The sequence below is a fragment of the Marmota marmota genome, unplaced genomic scaffold, assembly GCF_001458135.2.
Source record: "Marmota marmota marmota unplaced genomic scaffold, marMar, whole genome shotgun sequence".
Lineage (NCBI taxonomy): Eukaryota > Metazoa > Chordata > Mammalia > Rodentia > Sciuridae > Marmota > Marmota marmota.
In genome coordinates, this window is record NW_026000221.1 from 1799892 (window position 1) to 1816579 (window position 16688).

General features: G+C 44.2%; 1 protein-coding gene across 9 annotated transcripts in view; it reads right to left on the reverse strand.

Annotated features, from left to right (window-relative positions):
* Fam193b (family with sequence similarity 193 member B) overlaps positions 1-16688 on the reverse strand; it is a 31745-nt gene extending 15057 nt beyond the window's left edge. For 2 of the 9 annotated variants that reach the window (XM_015488561.1, XM_015488560.1), the window contains exons 1-4: positions 16628-16682; positions 2580-2822; positions 1599-1833; positions 222-609 (exon numbers count right to left, since the gene is read on the reverse strand). In XM_015488561.1, coding sequence (XP_015344047.1) covers positions 222-609; positions 1599-1833; positions 2580-2693 — 737 coding nt within the window. In that variant the 5' untranslated portion in view covers positions 2694-2822; positions 16628-16682. Of the gene's footprint in view, positions 1-221; positions 610-1598; positions 1834-2579; positions 2823-10682; positions 10744-15560; positions 16597-16627 lie in introns of those variants that run through there. The other 7 variants (XM_048792097.1, XM_048792096.1, XR_007343443.1 and 4 more) reach the window with 7 other exon arrangements.

Consider the following 16688-nt stretch of genomic DNA (forward strand, 5'->3'; position numbering starts at 1 on the left):
AAAAAAAAAAAAAAAAAAAGAGCAACTACTATGTACGTACACACATCTCTGGGGCTTAAACCCTGGGTCTTGTTCATGCCAAGCATACACTCTACCACTGAGCTACTATCCACTTCAATTTACCTTTTAATTTCTACTCCAAAGGTACCCTTGGTAAAGTTTTCCAAAACTCTTTTGAGTTCCAGTGAGCAGGGAGTGTGGTCTTCACACAGTTCACTTACCTGTGAGTGCTAGGGAGTGGCTGAGAACCTGGTGGTGGGAGGAGAGGCCCGCTGCAATGCCCACTGCAGTGCCCACTGCAGGGGTGGCTGCACCCCGAGAATGGTGGAGGCATCTTCAGGAGTGGCATGCTGGTGGAGGGTACGTGGGGGCTCTGACATGGCCCTGGGAGATGGGGGACAGCAGCAGCAGCCACAGGGCACTCTGAAGCCTGGGCAGGGAAAGGTGCTGCTGGGGTGGTGGGCAGCAAGTGTGGGTGGGGTGGGGAGCCAAGGGAACTAGGGTGAGAAGGGATCAGAGATGCTGGCTGGGGGTGGTGGCCAGTGGGGCTGTTAGGGGGAGCAGTGAGGTCTGTGTGCTGGTGGTGCTCCGAAACAGGGAAAGCCTCACCTGCGGGTAGAGGGGGAAGAGAGGGGTCAGACTTTTGGGAAAAAGCCCATGAGCTCACTGCCACAGCATCCTGCTTATTGTTACCAGAGGGCATAGCCTCTCAGTACAGGAGCTAGAGAAGATTCTATATGGGCAGCAGCTCAGCTGGATAGGATTTAGGAACCCAAGCCCAAAGGAAAAGGTACTGGGAATGTTGGCCCCAGAGAGGGTCACACATCTCTACTGTGCATAAGCATGAAAGGAGGATGTGTGTTTAATCTGTCCAGGAACTGCTTATTCAAAGGCTTTCCTCAGACCTGGGACAGGCATGCCTGCAACAAGCTGAGGCTCTGAAACCAAGTAATCAGGGGATGCCTGATTCCTGCGGGTGGCACCATTTTGAAGAGTTCTGCCCTCCATATAGCAGTATGACAGTAAATCATGTTTATATAATAAATCAATAACTCAAGATTCTTCTTTTTGGGTCTCAGAGCATTATCCTAGTCTAAAAATAGAAGCTGCTGACTATAATAAGCATGGCAGCGTGTATGGCCAATCTCTTATGGACGTAAGCGCAGTGCTTTTATAGCCATCTCTCAAGTGAAGGAAACGAGGCCCAGGAGTGGAGGAAGCCCAGGTTTTCTGTGGTGCTGCAGGGCAGGTGTTATGAGACTTAAGTCCTACTACCTTAAGAGCCCCCCTACTCCATTTACTCCTCAAATGGTCCTCACCATTTGAGGTCCCATCCTGGATTCAATATGAACAGCTATCAGAATCAATGATAGCTTTGAGAGCAATTTTCTTCTACTAGCAGTATTTTTCAACTTTAGAGTCATGGGAAAGGTGTTTCACAGAGACAGAAGGTCTAAGTTGTCCCTTCTACCATGAGAACAGCTCTATTTTTACTTATTTTAATAAACAATCCTCTGATTTATTAAATAAAGCGGATAGGAAAATATAGCTGTCTGTGTTGAGGGGCCCTGGCTCTCTGCTGAGCTGGAAGAACTCACCAGGGATGGCAGGAGGACTCCCAAGTGAGCTGCCTGGCACAGCACCACTGGAGTGTGGGGAGTTCCAGAGGCCCGAGAGCTTGTGCGCAGACAGGAACGAGCTGGGATCCCAGTCCCCTGAGTTCCCATGGCAGGAAGAGGAGGAGGAAGATGAGGATGATGAAGAAGAGGACGAGGAAGAATGAGAATCACCTCCACAAGATTGTGATTTGCAGGACGTGTGTGACAAGGAGATCTGGAAAACAGGAAGAAAAAGGCACACGATCAAACAGCAGAGCAGACCCTCTGTTGCCTCAGTGTATACCAAAGGCATTCCTTTCTCCCCCAGGCCTCTGTGTCATTGTCAAAACACAATCAGGACAACTCTGGCAACAAGCATAAGCAAGGGCTCGTCTTTGCTAAGTGAGGGCTGTGGTGCTTCCAGTTATGTAGAGTGGTGAGAGGCTGCTATCAAGAGAAAGGGTCTTTAAGCCAGGAGTCCTGAAACTTAATGGATCCCGGGTCAAAGAGTGTGGAGGGGAATGAGAAATGAGGAGAGTCTGGCCACCATGATTCATGGGATGGCAGACTTCCATGGTTCCTAGCTATCTTGGAAGGCTTCAAAGGCACATTTTAGACCCCCAAACTGACCTTTACCCTCTGTGTCATCATACTGGTTGACTTTCAAACTGCAACAGAGCTGAAGAAATCAGGGTCACGTGAAGGAGTAGGATCGTGATCTACTGGCACTTATGTGCAGGTCCTTATCCTTATCTTGTGTATGTGCTATGTTGAGGGGCTGGTGGGATACCTGAAACCTGTCTCTTCCCCCAAATCTGAACCTGAGCCACAAAAACTGTATCAAGGTAACCCAGTAGTCTCTCAGTGCCTGGGCCTGGGGAAAGCCCAAGTAGAGCCACCTGAATACAGGGAAGGAACACCTGATGTCTCTGGGGAGGTGGCTGCTCTGCATTCAGGAACCCCCTTTTAGTGGTTACTTACTGCCACTGCATGTTCTCGACCTGTCTGTCTTTCATCTTCCTCCATGCTTTTCCGGCAACTCTGGCAGACCCACAGAGGCATCTCGCCTAGGAGATTCTTGACGAGCTTTGGCATGAAGTCAGGGGGAAGCTTCTCACCCTGCAACACCAGTCCATTTTGTGAAGGGCCTTCTTCCCAGCCTTTCCGTTCACGGTGACATAGCAGGCAGCAAGTCTGCACAGACTGGCTGGAGGTAAGGGAGACCTGCACAACAGACAGATACAGGGTTTCCCAGGAGGGGAAAGACTCTCCTTAGAAATAATACTAACAGTACTAATAATGCCACTTATTACATACCAGGCACGGTGTTAGGCACTTTATAGACATAATTTAGATTTAGTCCTTATAACAGCTCTGCAAACGAGGTGTTCTTACTCCCATTTTTCCCCCTTTTAAATGAAGAAATATATTTTAAGAAGTTAAATGAGTTGCCCAAGGTTACAGAGCTAATGAGTGGTTGAACTTCAGGGAATCTGACTCCAAAGCTCATGCTCAAATGTTCTAATACCCTGATGTCCCTGAATTTCAAAGGTTAAAGACAGCCCTTCTCTCTCTGGCATGTTCAGGAGAGGTCACAATTCTGGGGATGCCTGTGCAGCCTACAGACCAATCCTCATCTGGAAGGAAAGCATGCTTTAAGTCGACAGAGAACTTGGGAGAATGTGTGGGTTTTCAGGAGAGTCGCACAATTCCTTTAGGATCACAGCAACATTTTAGAGAAGGGGTTTGTAGAACTTGTCAGAAAGCATCAACTCAACTGAAAATTTATGTTGGCAGGGAGGTTAAGGCAGACCCTGGAACTTACTTCCTTTTTGGGGGGCAGTACCAGGGATTGAACCCAGGGACACATAATCACTGAGCCACATCCCTAGTCCTTTGTATTTTTTATTTTGAGACAAGGTCTCACTAAGTTGCTGAGGCTGACTTTGATCCTCCTGCACCAGCTTCCTGAGCTGCTGGGATTACAGGAATGTGCACTTTGCCTGGCTCAACCATGGTACTCTTGAGAGGCAGTGATGATGATACATAGAACCTGGATTTTGGGGTCAGATGGACATGCATTCTAATTCCTGCCCACTAGGAGGATGACCTCGAGCAAGTTATTTAACTTCTCTGAACTTTAATTCCTACCTACCTTGCAGAATTGTTGTGAGGGTTGTTGCAAAAGCAGGTAAAGTGCCTAGCCCTGTGCAGGCCCATAGGCCCAATACACAACCATTACTTGGCCTTTTTATTCCCCTTCTAGAAAAACTTGATCAAGTAATCTAAGTCTGAAAGTTTCACATAGAGGGGACCTAACTGAAAGACTAATTGCATTTTGGCCCCGATTAATAGCTTTTCTATATTCTGTAACTTTGTAGTCCCCTCCCATGGGCTTGGCCATGTCACTTTCTTTGGCCAATGGTATGTTAGCAAAGATGCTGTCAGCATAAGTGTGTATGTGTTTTTCCTTGTTTCCTTGCATTGCTGGGCTTGCTTACTCATGCACCTCTGCCACACTCCAAGGCATTACCAGGCTGGCTGCCTAGGATGTGAGAGTGGCTGCAGAGATGTATGATGTGTAGAGAAAACAGTCTTGCTGGCTAATCAGCCAACTGATCAGATATATGTGAGCAAGCCCAGCTAAGATCAGCCAGACCTGTCCAGATCAGCAGAAACACCCAGGCAGGCAGTAGACTCAGGAGAAATAAGTGTTATTTTAAGCCATTAGGTCTTGGGGTGGTTTGTAACAGAAAAAATAACAAATATACTTTCCAAACTTACCCTCCACTAAGTATTGTGTTTGCAGAGGGCATCACCCTCATCCTACCAATGAAACAAATGCCATCATCTGTCTCTAATAAAACTGCCTATGAGTTGGCATCAGGGTATCTTTAAATCTGTTACAATTACACTAACCTGTGTCTGTGGTTTCTCAAAAAAGAAAGAATTCAAACTGTAGTACCAGGAATATAATGAAACATTTAGGGAATTACATGGAATTGGGAGGAATACCAGAGACAGAAATTTTACATGTGGAATTCATAAAAGATACTGCCTAAATAGACTCTGCCAAAGGAACATCTAAAAGAGAAAGGCAGTTATTCAGTGTTAAGCTGCAAAATGGACCTATTGATGGTAAGTATCTCATGAAAAGGTGGAAAGCTGATGGTATTTAGAGAAATTAGGGCCAAGGAAGCCTTTTTGAGAACTGTACTCAGGATATTTTCCACAGCTGCAAGATGCTATAGTAACTCTGGGTGGAAGGGTGGGGGCTAAGGTGCATGTCTCTTTCCCTGTAATTATAGCAACTATATCAAGGCAAAAACAAGGACAGGAATTTTACAATAGTCTCATTTCGTTTGCATGTTAGATTCTAAAGTCATGTAAAGATGAAAATAATACTTGTATGAGTAAAATTAGTCTTGAAATTCTTTTTTATGAAAGGGGAATGGGAGTGCTGGTTATTGAATTCATGCATTTGATTTTTTATTTTTTTAGTACTAGGGATTGAACCCTGGGGTCTTGTACCCGCTAGGCAAGTGTGCTACACTACCACTGAGCTACATCCATGTCCTGAAATTCTTTTTTTTTTAATAACTTTAGTTGCAGATGGACCTTTATTTTATTTATTTATATGCGGTGCTGATATTTGAACCCAGGACCTCACACATGCCCGGCAAGTGCTCTACCACTGAGCCACAACCCCAGACCCCTGAAATTTTTTATATGGCCTGTCAAACACAATATATATGGTTTTGTAGGTATGTCCAAGAATTCACAGGTAAAATGAATGTTTAAGGCAATATACAAAAAATTGTTTCCTTTATTTTCTTTTAAAAGCAAACATAATTTTCAAAAGTGAAGTGTGTGACCATTGTGACTGTACTTAGTGCCTAAGTACTTGTGGGAGGCGCTGGGGTGTAGTAGAAAAAACAATAGCTGTGGCATTAATCCTGGGCTACCATCACTTTAAATTCTACTTATCCTTTATGTATACTCATCTGTAAAATGAGATTAAGTCCTAATTTGCAGGATTAGCTGAGAAATAAATGTGATAGTCTAGTGGTAGACATGTAATAATATTCTGCTCAACATACGGCACTAATCATTTACATGATGGCAACAATGGGAAACAAAAAATGATCACTGTTTTTTATGGAGTGTGAGAATTTCTCATATTGGATGAATGTAAGGTGACTTGTCAGAAAATATTTTAATCTCTGACCTCGTCCTCATGAAGTCATCCTTAAATTTCCCAGATACTCTATGTACTTTCCTACCTTATAACTTTGCTAAAATGGATCCTTTGCTTAAAAAGCTTTTCCTTCCAGTGTTTCCCAATGAATACTTAGGCAGGGCTGAAAGGCCCAACTTAAATCCAGCCTCCACTAGGCATTTCTGGAGAGTCCCATTTGCAATTCATTTCTCCTCCCCCACACTCCTCTAGCATACTGTGCCTTGGTCACACTAGGGCCTTCTGTTTTATTTACCTGTATCTTCTGTTCCTTCTACCAGGCATAGGCACCAGGTCTGATTCCTGTCAGGATACTTAGTGCAACATAGGGCCTGGCTCAGAGCACACCTCAGCTGGGCATATACTAGTTCAATCAGACTTGTGAGGTGTCCCCATGACAATAGAGCTACCAAGAAGCTTAGTGAGATGGTGCTTGAAATTACTGTTTCCGGCAGAAAAAGGCCCACATCTCTCCAACCCTGTATCTCTACCCAAATGGTTCCAATTTCTAGAGTGAAAAAGTAGCGTATTCTTCAGGGATTCTACCCAGTTAATGGACATTAATGAAATGCCCCCAGTTAATGGAAATGATGCAAATCTCTCGAGACAAACTGGTACACAAAATAAGTGAATCAGCAATCAATAGAAGTCACTTTATAGGACAGGCTGTCTTCACAGGTAAAGGAAGAAACACAGGGCCTAGAAAGCTAATTAAGCTCTAAGTGAAGTAAGGATACCACCTGTATTGCCTAAAGTTGCCCAGAGGACTAAGTGACATTAGAGATATAAAGCACTTAGCTCCAGGGATCCAAGGGAGTAAGTAATCATTTCATTATCAGCACCCCTTGGCTGTTTTGTTCTGATTAAATTTACACTAGAAATTAACTTGCCCACTCTCCCGAGTTCAGCAAATAAAGTCCTGCTTTCAGGTCCAGGCCGTTCAGAGGGGCCAACCCTTAAACCTAGGCCCTGAGTGGCTCCTTCTGGGTACAACGAATGCACTGTGGAGCTGTAACTTTTCTGACAGTTTCATCTATCAGGGTATTTGCTGGGGTTAGTGAGGATTCCAAACCCTGGAGATGTTACATTCAGTCAGTAATATGACTGTTCCTTTAAAAAAAAAAAAAGTTGTGAGGGGTGAGGAAGTCCTGGGGATTGAACCCAGGGCCTCACACATGAGTGCTCTACCACTGTGCTATACCCCCAGCTCTTTTTACTTTATTTTTGAGACAGAGTCTTCTTTTAATTTGCCCAGAGTGGCCTTGAACTTGCAATTTTTTGCCTGAGCCTTATGAGTAGCTGTGTTCCTTCACATTTTTGCTTTGGAAAGAAAAGTTCTTCGTTCAGGGTTCCCTTTGACTGCAATCTCCAGCCATTTTTCAAATTCTGGCAGTCATGACCCTTTATGCCTTGAAGAATCATTCAACCCAGGCTTTTAATTCACTGGTCTCAAGATGTATTTTTATCACCTGGGACAGTATTCCACACACAAAGAAACTGAATCTTGTCAATAAATGTTCATCGAATGAATCCACATTTTTCTTCATCAAAAAGGCTGATGAATTAAACCTTTCTTCCTCCTCCTTCTCCTGCCATGGGAACTCAGGGGACTGGGATCCCAGCTCGTTCCTGTCTGCGCACAAGCTCTCGNTTTTTTTTTTTTTTTGGTGGCTTTTGGGATAGAACCCAGAGCCTAGTGCATGCTAGACAACTACTTCACTGCTGAGCTGTGTTCCCAACCTGGAAATGATTTTAAAACCAACAGCCCTATAATAGTTCCTGCTCTTCTTGGATTAAATTTCAGAGTCTCTGGGGAGTACAGTTTTAGCTTTAGCAAAGATGGGGAAGGGGAAAAGTTCTAGGGAGTCTAGTAATTTTGGATCTGTTTAAAAAGGTTTCAAGATAATTCTGATTCACTGAACAAAACCAAAATCTCTGTAGAGAGTAAGATAATTCACAAGAGATCCATGCTGTAGAACGCCCATCCCCTGAGCAGTGAAGGAGCTAGGTGAACTCTAGATTGAGGCAATTGCAAGGTCCAGGAGCCTGGCATCTGCAGTCATTAAAACCATTATCTCTGCTCCCTTACCTGACCAGGCCCAGACTTTTCTGCCTTGGCCTGAGAAGCATTAAGTTAGGACAATCTAGTTTTTCCTGGATAAATAGAACATCAAAGGGAAAACTATTTTTTTCATAGAGCACCATTTTTACTTGAAGGAATGACTAATTTGTTATGCAGATATAGATACTGGCAGACATTTTCTTAAAAAAATGAACAAATGAACAAAGTGAGTTTATCACTTCAAGGAAAACAACTGGCAGTATTTGTGGTCAATGATAAAATTCAAGCTTTAAAGCAAAAATTAGAATTTGGGAAAACTTGTATCCATCACTATGAGGTTGACGGCTTCCCAAGACTTTTCTGAGGAAATCAGTGATGACATTAACAAAAGTTATCTTTTGGTATTATAAAATGAAACAAAAACATTTGGAAGATCTGCAAAACTCAATGAATCTATTTTCCAAATGATCAAAAGCATGAGATTACAGAATTATCCATTGGTAAAATATTCATTCCAAGTGTCAGACAGACAATGAATTTTAACATAAACGGGTACAAAGATTTCAGATAGTGGTGTCAGATTCCATACTGCAAAAAATGTCTACAATTAACTGGAAAGGCCACTAAGACATCCCACACTTTCTAACCATATATCCATGTGAGGCTGGATTTTTTCACATACTTCAAAGAAAACAACATACTACAATAGTTGATACAGAAGCATATATGAGGAACTGGCTTTACTCTAATAAAGAAGTTTGCAAAAATGAAAACGAGCATTCTTTGTGTGTGTGTGTGTGTGTGTGTGTGCGCGCGCGCGCGCGCATGTGTTAAGGATTGAATGCAGGGCGCTCTACCACTGAGTCACATTCCCAGCCCATTTTATATTTTTATTTTGAGACAGAGTCTCACTAAATTGCCCAGATTGGCCCTGAACTTGTGATCTTCCTGTCTCAGCCTCACAAATTACTGGGATTACAGAGTTGCTGAAATTTTAGGCACACGCCACCATTCTTGGTCCATGTTAATCTTAAATGAATGTTGACTAAATATTTTTTACACTTTCACAGCTTTAATAATTAACTTGGCAAATATGAATATAACCAACATAAACAAAAGCTCTTTGAGGCTTTCAATAATTTTTAGGAACGTAAAGGGATCCTGTGACCAGTACTTTGAGAATTGCTGATGCAAAGCCTCTCTAGCTTGTCACATAGTGGGTATAAGTCAGGCAACAGTGATTATTAATAATGATATAGTTCATGGCATATCTGGATAGCTCTTTGGGGGCATGATTGAAGTTTTCACCTTGGTTTTTCTGTCCACAATTTGGGAAGTGACAGGGAATAATCTGGGTTACCAGACCAGGCAACTGCCAAGGATTGCTCTGAAGCTGTATCAAATTTCCAGCATTGAACCTGGTCTCATTCCTCCCATGGGGTTTCCTTTAGTCCCAAGTGTTAGTATGTTTGCACAGGTTTTCCCCAAGACACATACTGTATCTAACCAGCTACTCTGCAACAAGTTCCAAAATCTATTCTGAAACAGCCCACGAGAGCACTCTCCTCTCAAGGCACCAAACTCCAAAAGTCTCCCTGTCACTAAGACAGGCAGAGGACAATAATAGTACCTAAAATTCCCTTTGAGAAGAAGAGAAAATGATTATTACCTAACCTAGAAAAACTCACCAGGCCAGTTACTGTTGCTCACTCTTCTATTCATTACTTCAACAAAGGTTCCTCAGAGCTGGTATCTCATGTCAACCATTGTGTTACTCCTTTCTGGCAACTTCCCTAGCATCCCTTAAGATCCTAGTTAAAGCCAATGAACATTTTTGCTGAACCAGGATAAGGAGAACTAATTCTTTCAGTGTAGTACCTATATTCTCTATCACCAAATGCCTAGAAGAATTTGAGCTCTTTGGAGGCAGGGAGTGGATCTCGGTCACTTACGAAGGTCCAGAAACTTAGGCTTGGCTTGAACCTAGCACATTAAGTTAGGACAATCTAGTTTTTCCTGGATAAACAGAACATCAAAGGGAAAACCGCTTTTTCATGGAGCACCATTTTTACTTGAAGGAATGTCTAATTTTTATGCAGATATCCACTGAATATATGAAAACTTAAAACCCCTCTGGCTCATGTCTCAGCTGCTTGACACAAAGAAGCCCCTTTCCCAGCATGCTATGCTGAAGGCATGGCTACACCACTACGATTCTCTAATGAGGGGGTAATCAAAGATAAGAATCTCAGGCCAATCCAATGCTGGCAATCAGAGCTGCAGTTAATTCTCAGGGAGCCATTCCAACCCCACCTCAGTGGCCTGGAACTTTTACTCAAACTCCCACTCAGGTTGTAGCCCTTCTAGGAGGTAGAACAGGCTTTCATTATTATAAAGACAGCTGGTGGAAAATATAATCTGGTTGTACAAGCTGAGTTGAGGGTAGGACAATGAGGTTATATGACCCTCGTGACCCTCTACCTCTATTACTACCTTATTGAATTTTCTTCTTGGGTACAAGTAGCCACAAGAAAGAACCAAGCTGCTGATTTACCTGGATCCTTGGGCCAACTGCCACTTTCCTATTCTAAACCCAGCCCAAGTTTCTCATGGGGCAAAGAGCATGAACTTTGGAGACACAGTTGTGAGTTCAAATTCTAGTTCTGTCATTTTCAGTATGATCTTGGAATGTCTTTGAGCCTTGGGTCCCTCAATTTATGAAATGGGAATAACACCATACTTCACAGAGTTGTGAGGACAGAAGGAAATAAATTATGTAAAGTACCTGGCCTGGGCCTGGCACACAGTAGGTGCTCAATACCCGTTAGTTTCTTTCCTCTTCTGCCCTGGAAGAAATGACAGGGAAACTTACTAAGTGAGACTTGCCCAAACCAAATTTATTACTTGAAGTACAGGATGGAGGACTAGACAAGTAACCTTCAAGAACTCTTTGAACCCCCAGTCCATGTTATATAACATGGCTGTAATTTCCTAATAAGAACCTTCAGTGTTTGTCGTCCCTCTAGCCCCTTCTTTCTGTTTTAGTTTCCCCACATCACTTTTCAAAATAGAGGTATCTACTCATTTCAGAATGAAGGGGGAAAATCACAAAGGGCGCCAAGAGTATTGGGTAGAGTATAAAGGGGAGATGGCCATTAGGACAGCACATGTTCTTCTCCATGCTGCATGCAGCTACTCAGCTGGTTGCTGCCTAGAGTTTGAAGAATGAGGGTGGTAGCATGGGCACAGAACCAAAGGACACAAATGCAGGACCTTCCTGGGACACAAGTATGCCTCTGCTCAGAATTTTCTGCTTCTACACATCCTGCCAAGAAGGACCATTAAACATTCCTTTTTTCCAAATATGTAATGCAGTCACACCTGCTGTACCCCCTGCCTCAGTTTAGGTGTCACATCCTAAGTCCACAGGAAGAATGAATTGGGATTCACCCTGGGATGAGCTAACGCTTTTTTGTATCTTTCTAGAAAAAAGCTGATCACAATAACCTAGTAGTTGAAATTTATCTTCTCCACAATACTGTGTGATTTCCAAGGGCAGAGCCTTGTCCCAAGAGACACTATATTCCAGTCATTTAGCAGAGGCTATAGAACATCACAAACATACGTAAGCATTTTGATATGCTATGGGAAATTAGCAGTTGAATATCATTAATAGGGCAACAACTGGAGAAGTGGGGGAAGGCTTCTCTTTTTTTAAAAAAACTAAAACTGTTTCTATTCCTGCTTATGAAAAAGTTCCTCCCTGGGTGGCCTCATTCTTTAAACAAAACCCTAGGCCTCCTCAATTCAGCAGTTCCTAGACCCAGCCACATTCAGAATACCTAGGGCACTCTAACAACAATAGATTCCTGGGTTCTAGACCTGGAGACTCTGGTTTTGTAGGTCTGGGATAGGGTCCAAAAAAGTACAGGGGATCCAATGATTAGTTAGGCAGGGGTGAGGAAGCTGTGGAATCAAGCAATCACAGTACCTCTCCCACTGAGAATTACTTCTTCACATGTTATCAGAGAGGATTTACTGAGGCACATGCTGATCAACTTCCTACTTAAAACCTTTCATTGATTCCTCACTGACCAAACTACTTGGTGTGGTGAAACAAGAGCCCTGCTAACTTCTGCAGCCTGATCTCTCCAGGCTCACCCATGAGTCGGTCAGTGCTCGTTTGTGGCTCTTTGTATGTGCTCCTTTCCTTCTTTAGACCTCCTTCTCCCACTCTGCTTTCTGGAGAACTTCTTCTCAACTGTGAAAATTAGGCTCTGAGAAGCCCTTTCTGATCCAACCTCTGGGCTATCATGTCTTGGGCATTCTCAGCACCAAGCATCTACAATAACCATAGCTACCATTTGTGCGAAGTGCTTGACAGAACCCTAACATTAACCCTGCGAGCCTGAACTCACTGTCATTTCAAACATGAGAAAACAAACCAAGAGGCTGACTGAAACACTTTCAAAGGCCAGTTATGAGGATGTGGTTTACGAGGATATGATTTAAACCTTTACTCAGAGGAAGCTGATACAATACATTCTTCTAGCATTACCGCAATTACTATATACACGGTCTGTAGACCATGAGCCCCTTGTGGGCAAGAACCATGTCTCATTTACTTCTGCCTTTACAGCTAGTTCAGGGCCTGGTACAAAACAGGGGTCAGTTAGTGTCTGCAGAATAAACACCAGAAGAGAGGATAATTGGGCATCACAGCATATTTATCAAGGCTGAATTAAATGAATGAGTGACTGTCAGTATGGCCCAGTGAGGGGACGGGGGTTAAGAACAAAGTCATAGAAACCTGATTTTTAAATTATAATTTAGTTTAACAGACCTGTAAAGACCATACACAATACCACAAAGATGAATTAATACTGTCCGTGCTCTGAAAAATTCTAGGTACGATAAGGAAAGGTGTTAGAATTTTAAGTATCCATCTGATAATTAAACTTATTACTCTGGGACATTTTAGGGAAATAAACCTGGGCGGTTAAGTCTTCATCTTCAAAGACTGATGGCATTTTTACACGGCAAGTCTCTACTGGCTTATAAAGAACCATTGTGTGGCAGGGCTGCCTCCTCAGTATTACTTCCTCCCACTAGTATGGAAGTGGTTCAGGGCAGGGTGGGATTCTAAGCAGGAGGTCCCTAAGGGTAGGGACTATCTCATCCTTCTGTGAATCCCAGATAAAGAACCTGTTGCAGAGAGCTTACTGAGTGAATTAAACACGAGATGGTTTTAATAGAGACCAACTAATCATCTGCTCCAATTCCTGAGGAAACAGGTTTCCTCTGAGCAGAAGGAGAACTGGGTCTCTAGAGTCCCTTAAAATTAAACTGGACAAAGTCTCAGGGGACACTGTAAAGAGATCAGCATTGAAGAGGTACATGAGGGGTGGAAGAACAGCATGAGCTTAACCCACCCCCCTCATTGCTGGTTTACATTCTAGCAAGTCTCCTGGGGGCTGAGTATACACCTGGAATACAGCTGAGTAGTCTAAGAGAGACCAAAGACAGCTAGTAGTTCTAGCAAGAGAGGATATTTAGGCTTTGTCTGGCTGGTAGGCACAGTTCCTGCCACCTCAGAGGAATCTCTATGTACTAGGTGCTCTGCATGCTGCTTCGTATTCTCTTGTGCAATCACTGATGAGGCTCAAAGAGAGAAAAAATGGTCTCAGAATCACAAAGCAGAAGGCAGAGCTCAAGTTGGTAAACACTATTCCCCATAGTCTCCTTCAACTGTTTTTAAGTTTTGTGTGTTTTTTTCCCTTTGCTAATAGGCAGTACCTGTTTTAGTTTGCTCGTGAAGTAAAAGGATTTATGCTCTTAAGGATCAGATCAATGTGGTTTAGAGGCCTGAAAAAATTGGAAGGACTTTTGGGATTTCAATTAACCTTGAGGTCTTACATTTAAATGTGTACCAATTAATGCAAATGAGTGAAGAGTCCTAGAAAGAAGAAGAGAGGCATAAAGAGCACATGCCACATAAAGGCAGCAGTGCTACTCAGACAGATTACTATCTCGTGGAGATGTGGGCCTGGTATCACCATAGTCTTAGTTTTGAGAAGCAAGAATTCAGATTTGTAGGAAACTTCTTGATTTTTTAAAAATACTAGTTCACATTAAGATAAAAACAGATTAAAAAAAAAAAAGTGTGGACTGGGAGTGGTCTTATTTGCTGCTTTTGGACTGGGGTTGCCATATGACATAAGTTTGACCTTCCTTATCCAGTCTATGTTCAAGTTGGGGTGGGAGCCAGAAATCCTCACCAAAGGCATGCCTGTGGACAGAACAATGATTGATCCCCCACCCTCTCACTAGTACTTTTCACCAGCGCACAAAAGCCTGTTTTTGAATCCAGATTCCACCTCCAGCAAATAAGTGGAGCACAATCAGAACACAGTTTGTCAATGTGTTTCATTTCTGTGGCTATTAAAAATTCCCCAAAATACAAGAGTGAATTTTTTTGGCTTCATACTTATAGTGGAAGTCATTTGGGCAATTTTAGTTTTTTTTTTTGTGGTACTGGGGATTGAATCCAGCACCTTGCACATGCTAGGTAAGCACTCTGCCACTGAGCTACATCATCAGTCTTGGGAAAATATTTATTTGGGTTTCTATTTCTTCATCTGAAAAACAGGGTAAATATATAAATATATCCCATTCAGTTTGTTCATTAACATTTGTTAATCAATGGGCATGGGGTATGATGGTGACTGAGTTGGTTTTTGCAATCTTAGTTTATATATAAAAGTAGACAAATAATTACACCATAGTTAACCCATCATATTTGTACTAAATGCTCTGGAGAAATACAGGGGAAGTGGGAAGATCAGGAGCAAGGTATGTCAGGTGCCTATTAGAATAAATGAATGAATTGACAGGTCACAAATATAAGAACATGGTAGACCTAGATATCAGAAGAGTTAACAAAGCTTATAGCCCTTGGGAAAATTGTGTCCTCAATAAAACTGAATGGTTAAGCCATTATCAAGTTTTTCGGCTCCTCTACATGTCAGGGACCCTAAAGTACTGTATGATCTGAATGGGAAGGAGAGAAGATGACAGACATCAGTCAGGCTCTCTCCTTTTCCACTCTCCTTTTTGGATAACAGCACTGCCAAAGGGGGTCCAGAATAGATTAGAGGAAAAAGCAGACTCAGGGTTGGAAGTCAGACCCAGGAGGTCTCCAAGTCCAACCCAGGGAGTTTCCTCTGGAACTGGAGTCAGCTGAGGGTAGGAGGTGGGGATGAAGGTAGGGCTTCAGATACTCAATAAGCAATGACAGCTTCATTAATTAAAAATCTCACTGTGATCTGAGATACAAAGGAGACAGCACCAAAACTAGGTTACAATAAGCACAGGTTCTGGGCTGATTCATTCTTTCTCTTATTTACCTAGTTAGTTCATCTTTGTGTCGACAAGGCCTTGGCCTAGGCATGGAAGATCAGATATATGACATGGTCTGGATTCCTGTGGAGTTCACAGTCCAGTGCAGGGAATAGACAGATCAACATAACATTTCATCACATAATGGGGAGTGCTACCAGAGGGAAGCACAGAGGACTGTGGGCACAGAGGGGGCACCTGACGCAACTGGGGAGATCAGGGAAGGCTTTCTGGGAATAGTACCCCAAATGGCATCCCCACTCACATGCACAATTCCAGAGATTCTACTAGAAGGCTGTCAAGAGCCATGCCTTCTGGCTGCACCAGCCTCCCAGAGTCCCCTGCTGCCCGATGCAGTGTCTGCAGAGCCAAACGCATCTTCTGCCACGCCTCATCCTCATCCGGCGCTGCATCCGACCCTCCAAGACTCCTGCAGGGGCCTGCCTTCCTTGGCAGGCTCAGTCAAAAGACCAACTCAAAACTCTTTTGTCAGAGCAAGCTTAGGGCGAGCCACCCAGCCCCAGGTACCACAACCCTCCCAGAGCAACTGTGGCCCCTGCCACCCCCGCCTCTCAGTGAACACTGGCAGGGTACCTCCTATTATCTCCTCTGCTCAAAAGAAAGTGACCTTCTGCCAGGTGGCAAGCTGGAAGCTTTCGAGAATCCTCCTACTGCTCACTCTCAGCAGGATTCGCCAAACCAGGGATCTGAGGGGTGGGGCGAGGGACGCCTTGTGGGACGTGAGTATAGAGGGGAGAAAGAGCAAGTTTTTCTGGGTTTCCACTTCAGGTCAGGAGCCCCACCAAACAGTCCTCTGGACAGCCTGGCTGGCTGCTCCAACTGCCTTGCTGGGCAGGGAGAGGAGGGAGTCCCTGGAGACTGATGCTGGGGGCACAGCTGCTGAGGGGCAGCGGCTAAAGGCAGTGCAGGGGAACAAGCAAGAGGCTGCCTTGCAGACTCCAGCGCCCTGAGATGGCCTGTGGGTGGGTTGGGGAGCAGGTGGGCCCAGGGCAGAAAGCTGAGCTGTGGCCTCAAGACCAAAGCCCAGTCCAATGTGGGTGTATCGCCAAAACGTTTAGCTTCTGCTCCAGCCCGGAGGCGGCGGGAGAGGGGACAGCTTCAGCCTGGTCACAGGAGGACCGGCCAAGTCTCGGCTTTGGAGAGAGGGGTTCAGCTTCCACTCCCACCCCAGGGGGAGAAAGCCTCAACTCGCGACTTGGGGGAAGGCTCCAGCCCCAGCCGGGCAGGATGGTCCATGCCCAACCCCGCCCCACTCCCGCTCCGGGGAGGTGAAAGCGCCCGACCAGCCGGAGTCGCCTCGCTCGCTCCTACCTGCAGGCCGGACGCCAGCTTGGACTCGTCCTCCTCTCTGGGGCCGTCGTGGTCGGGCTCC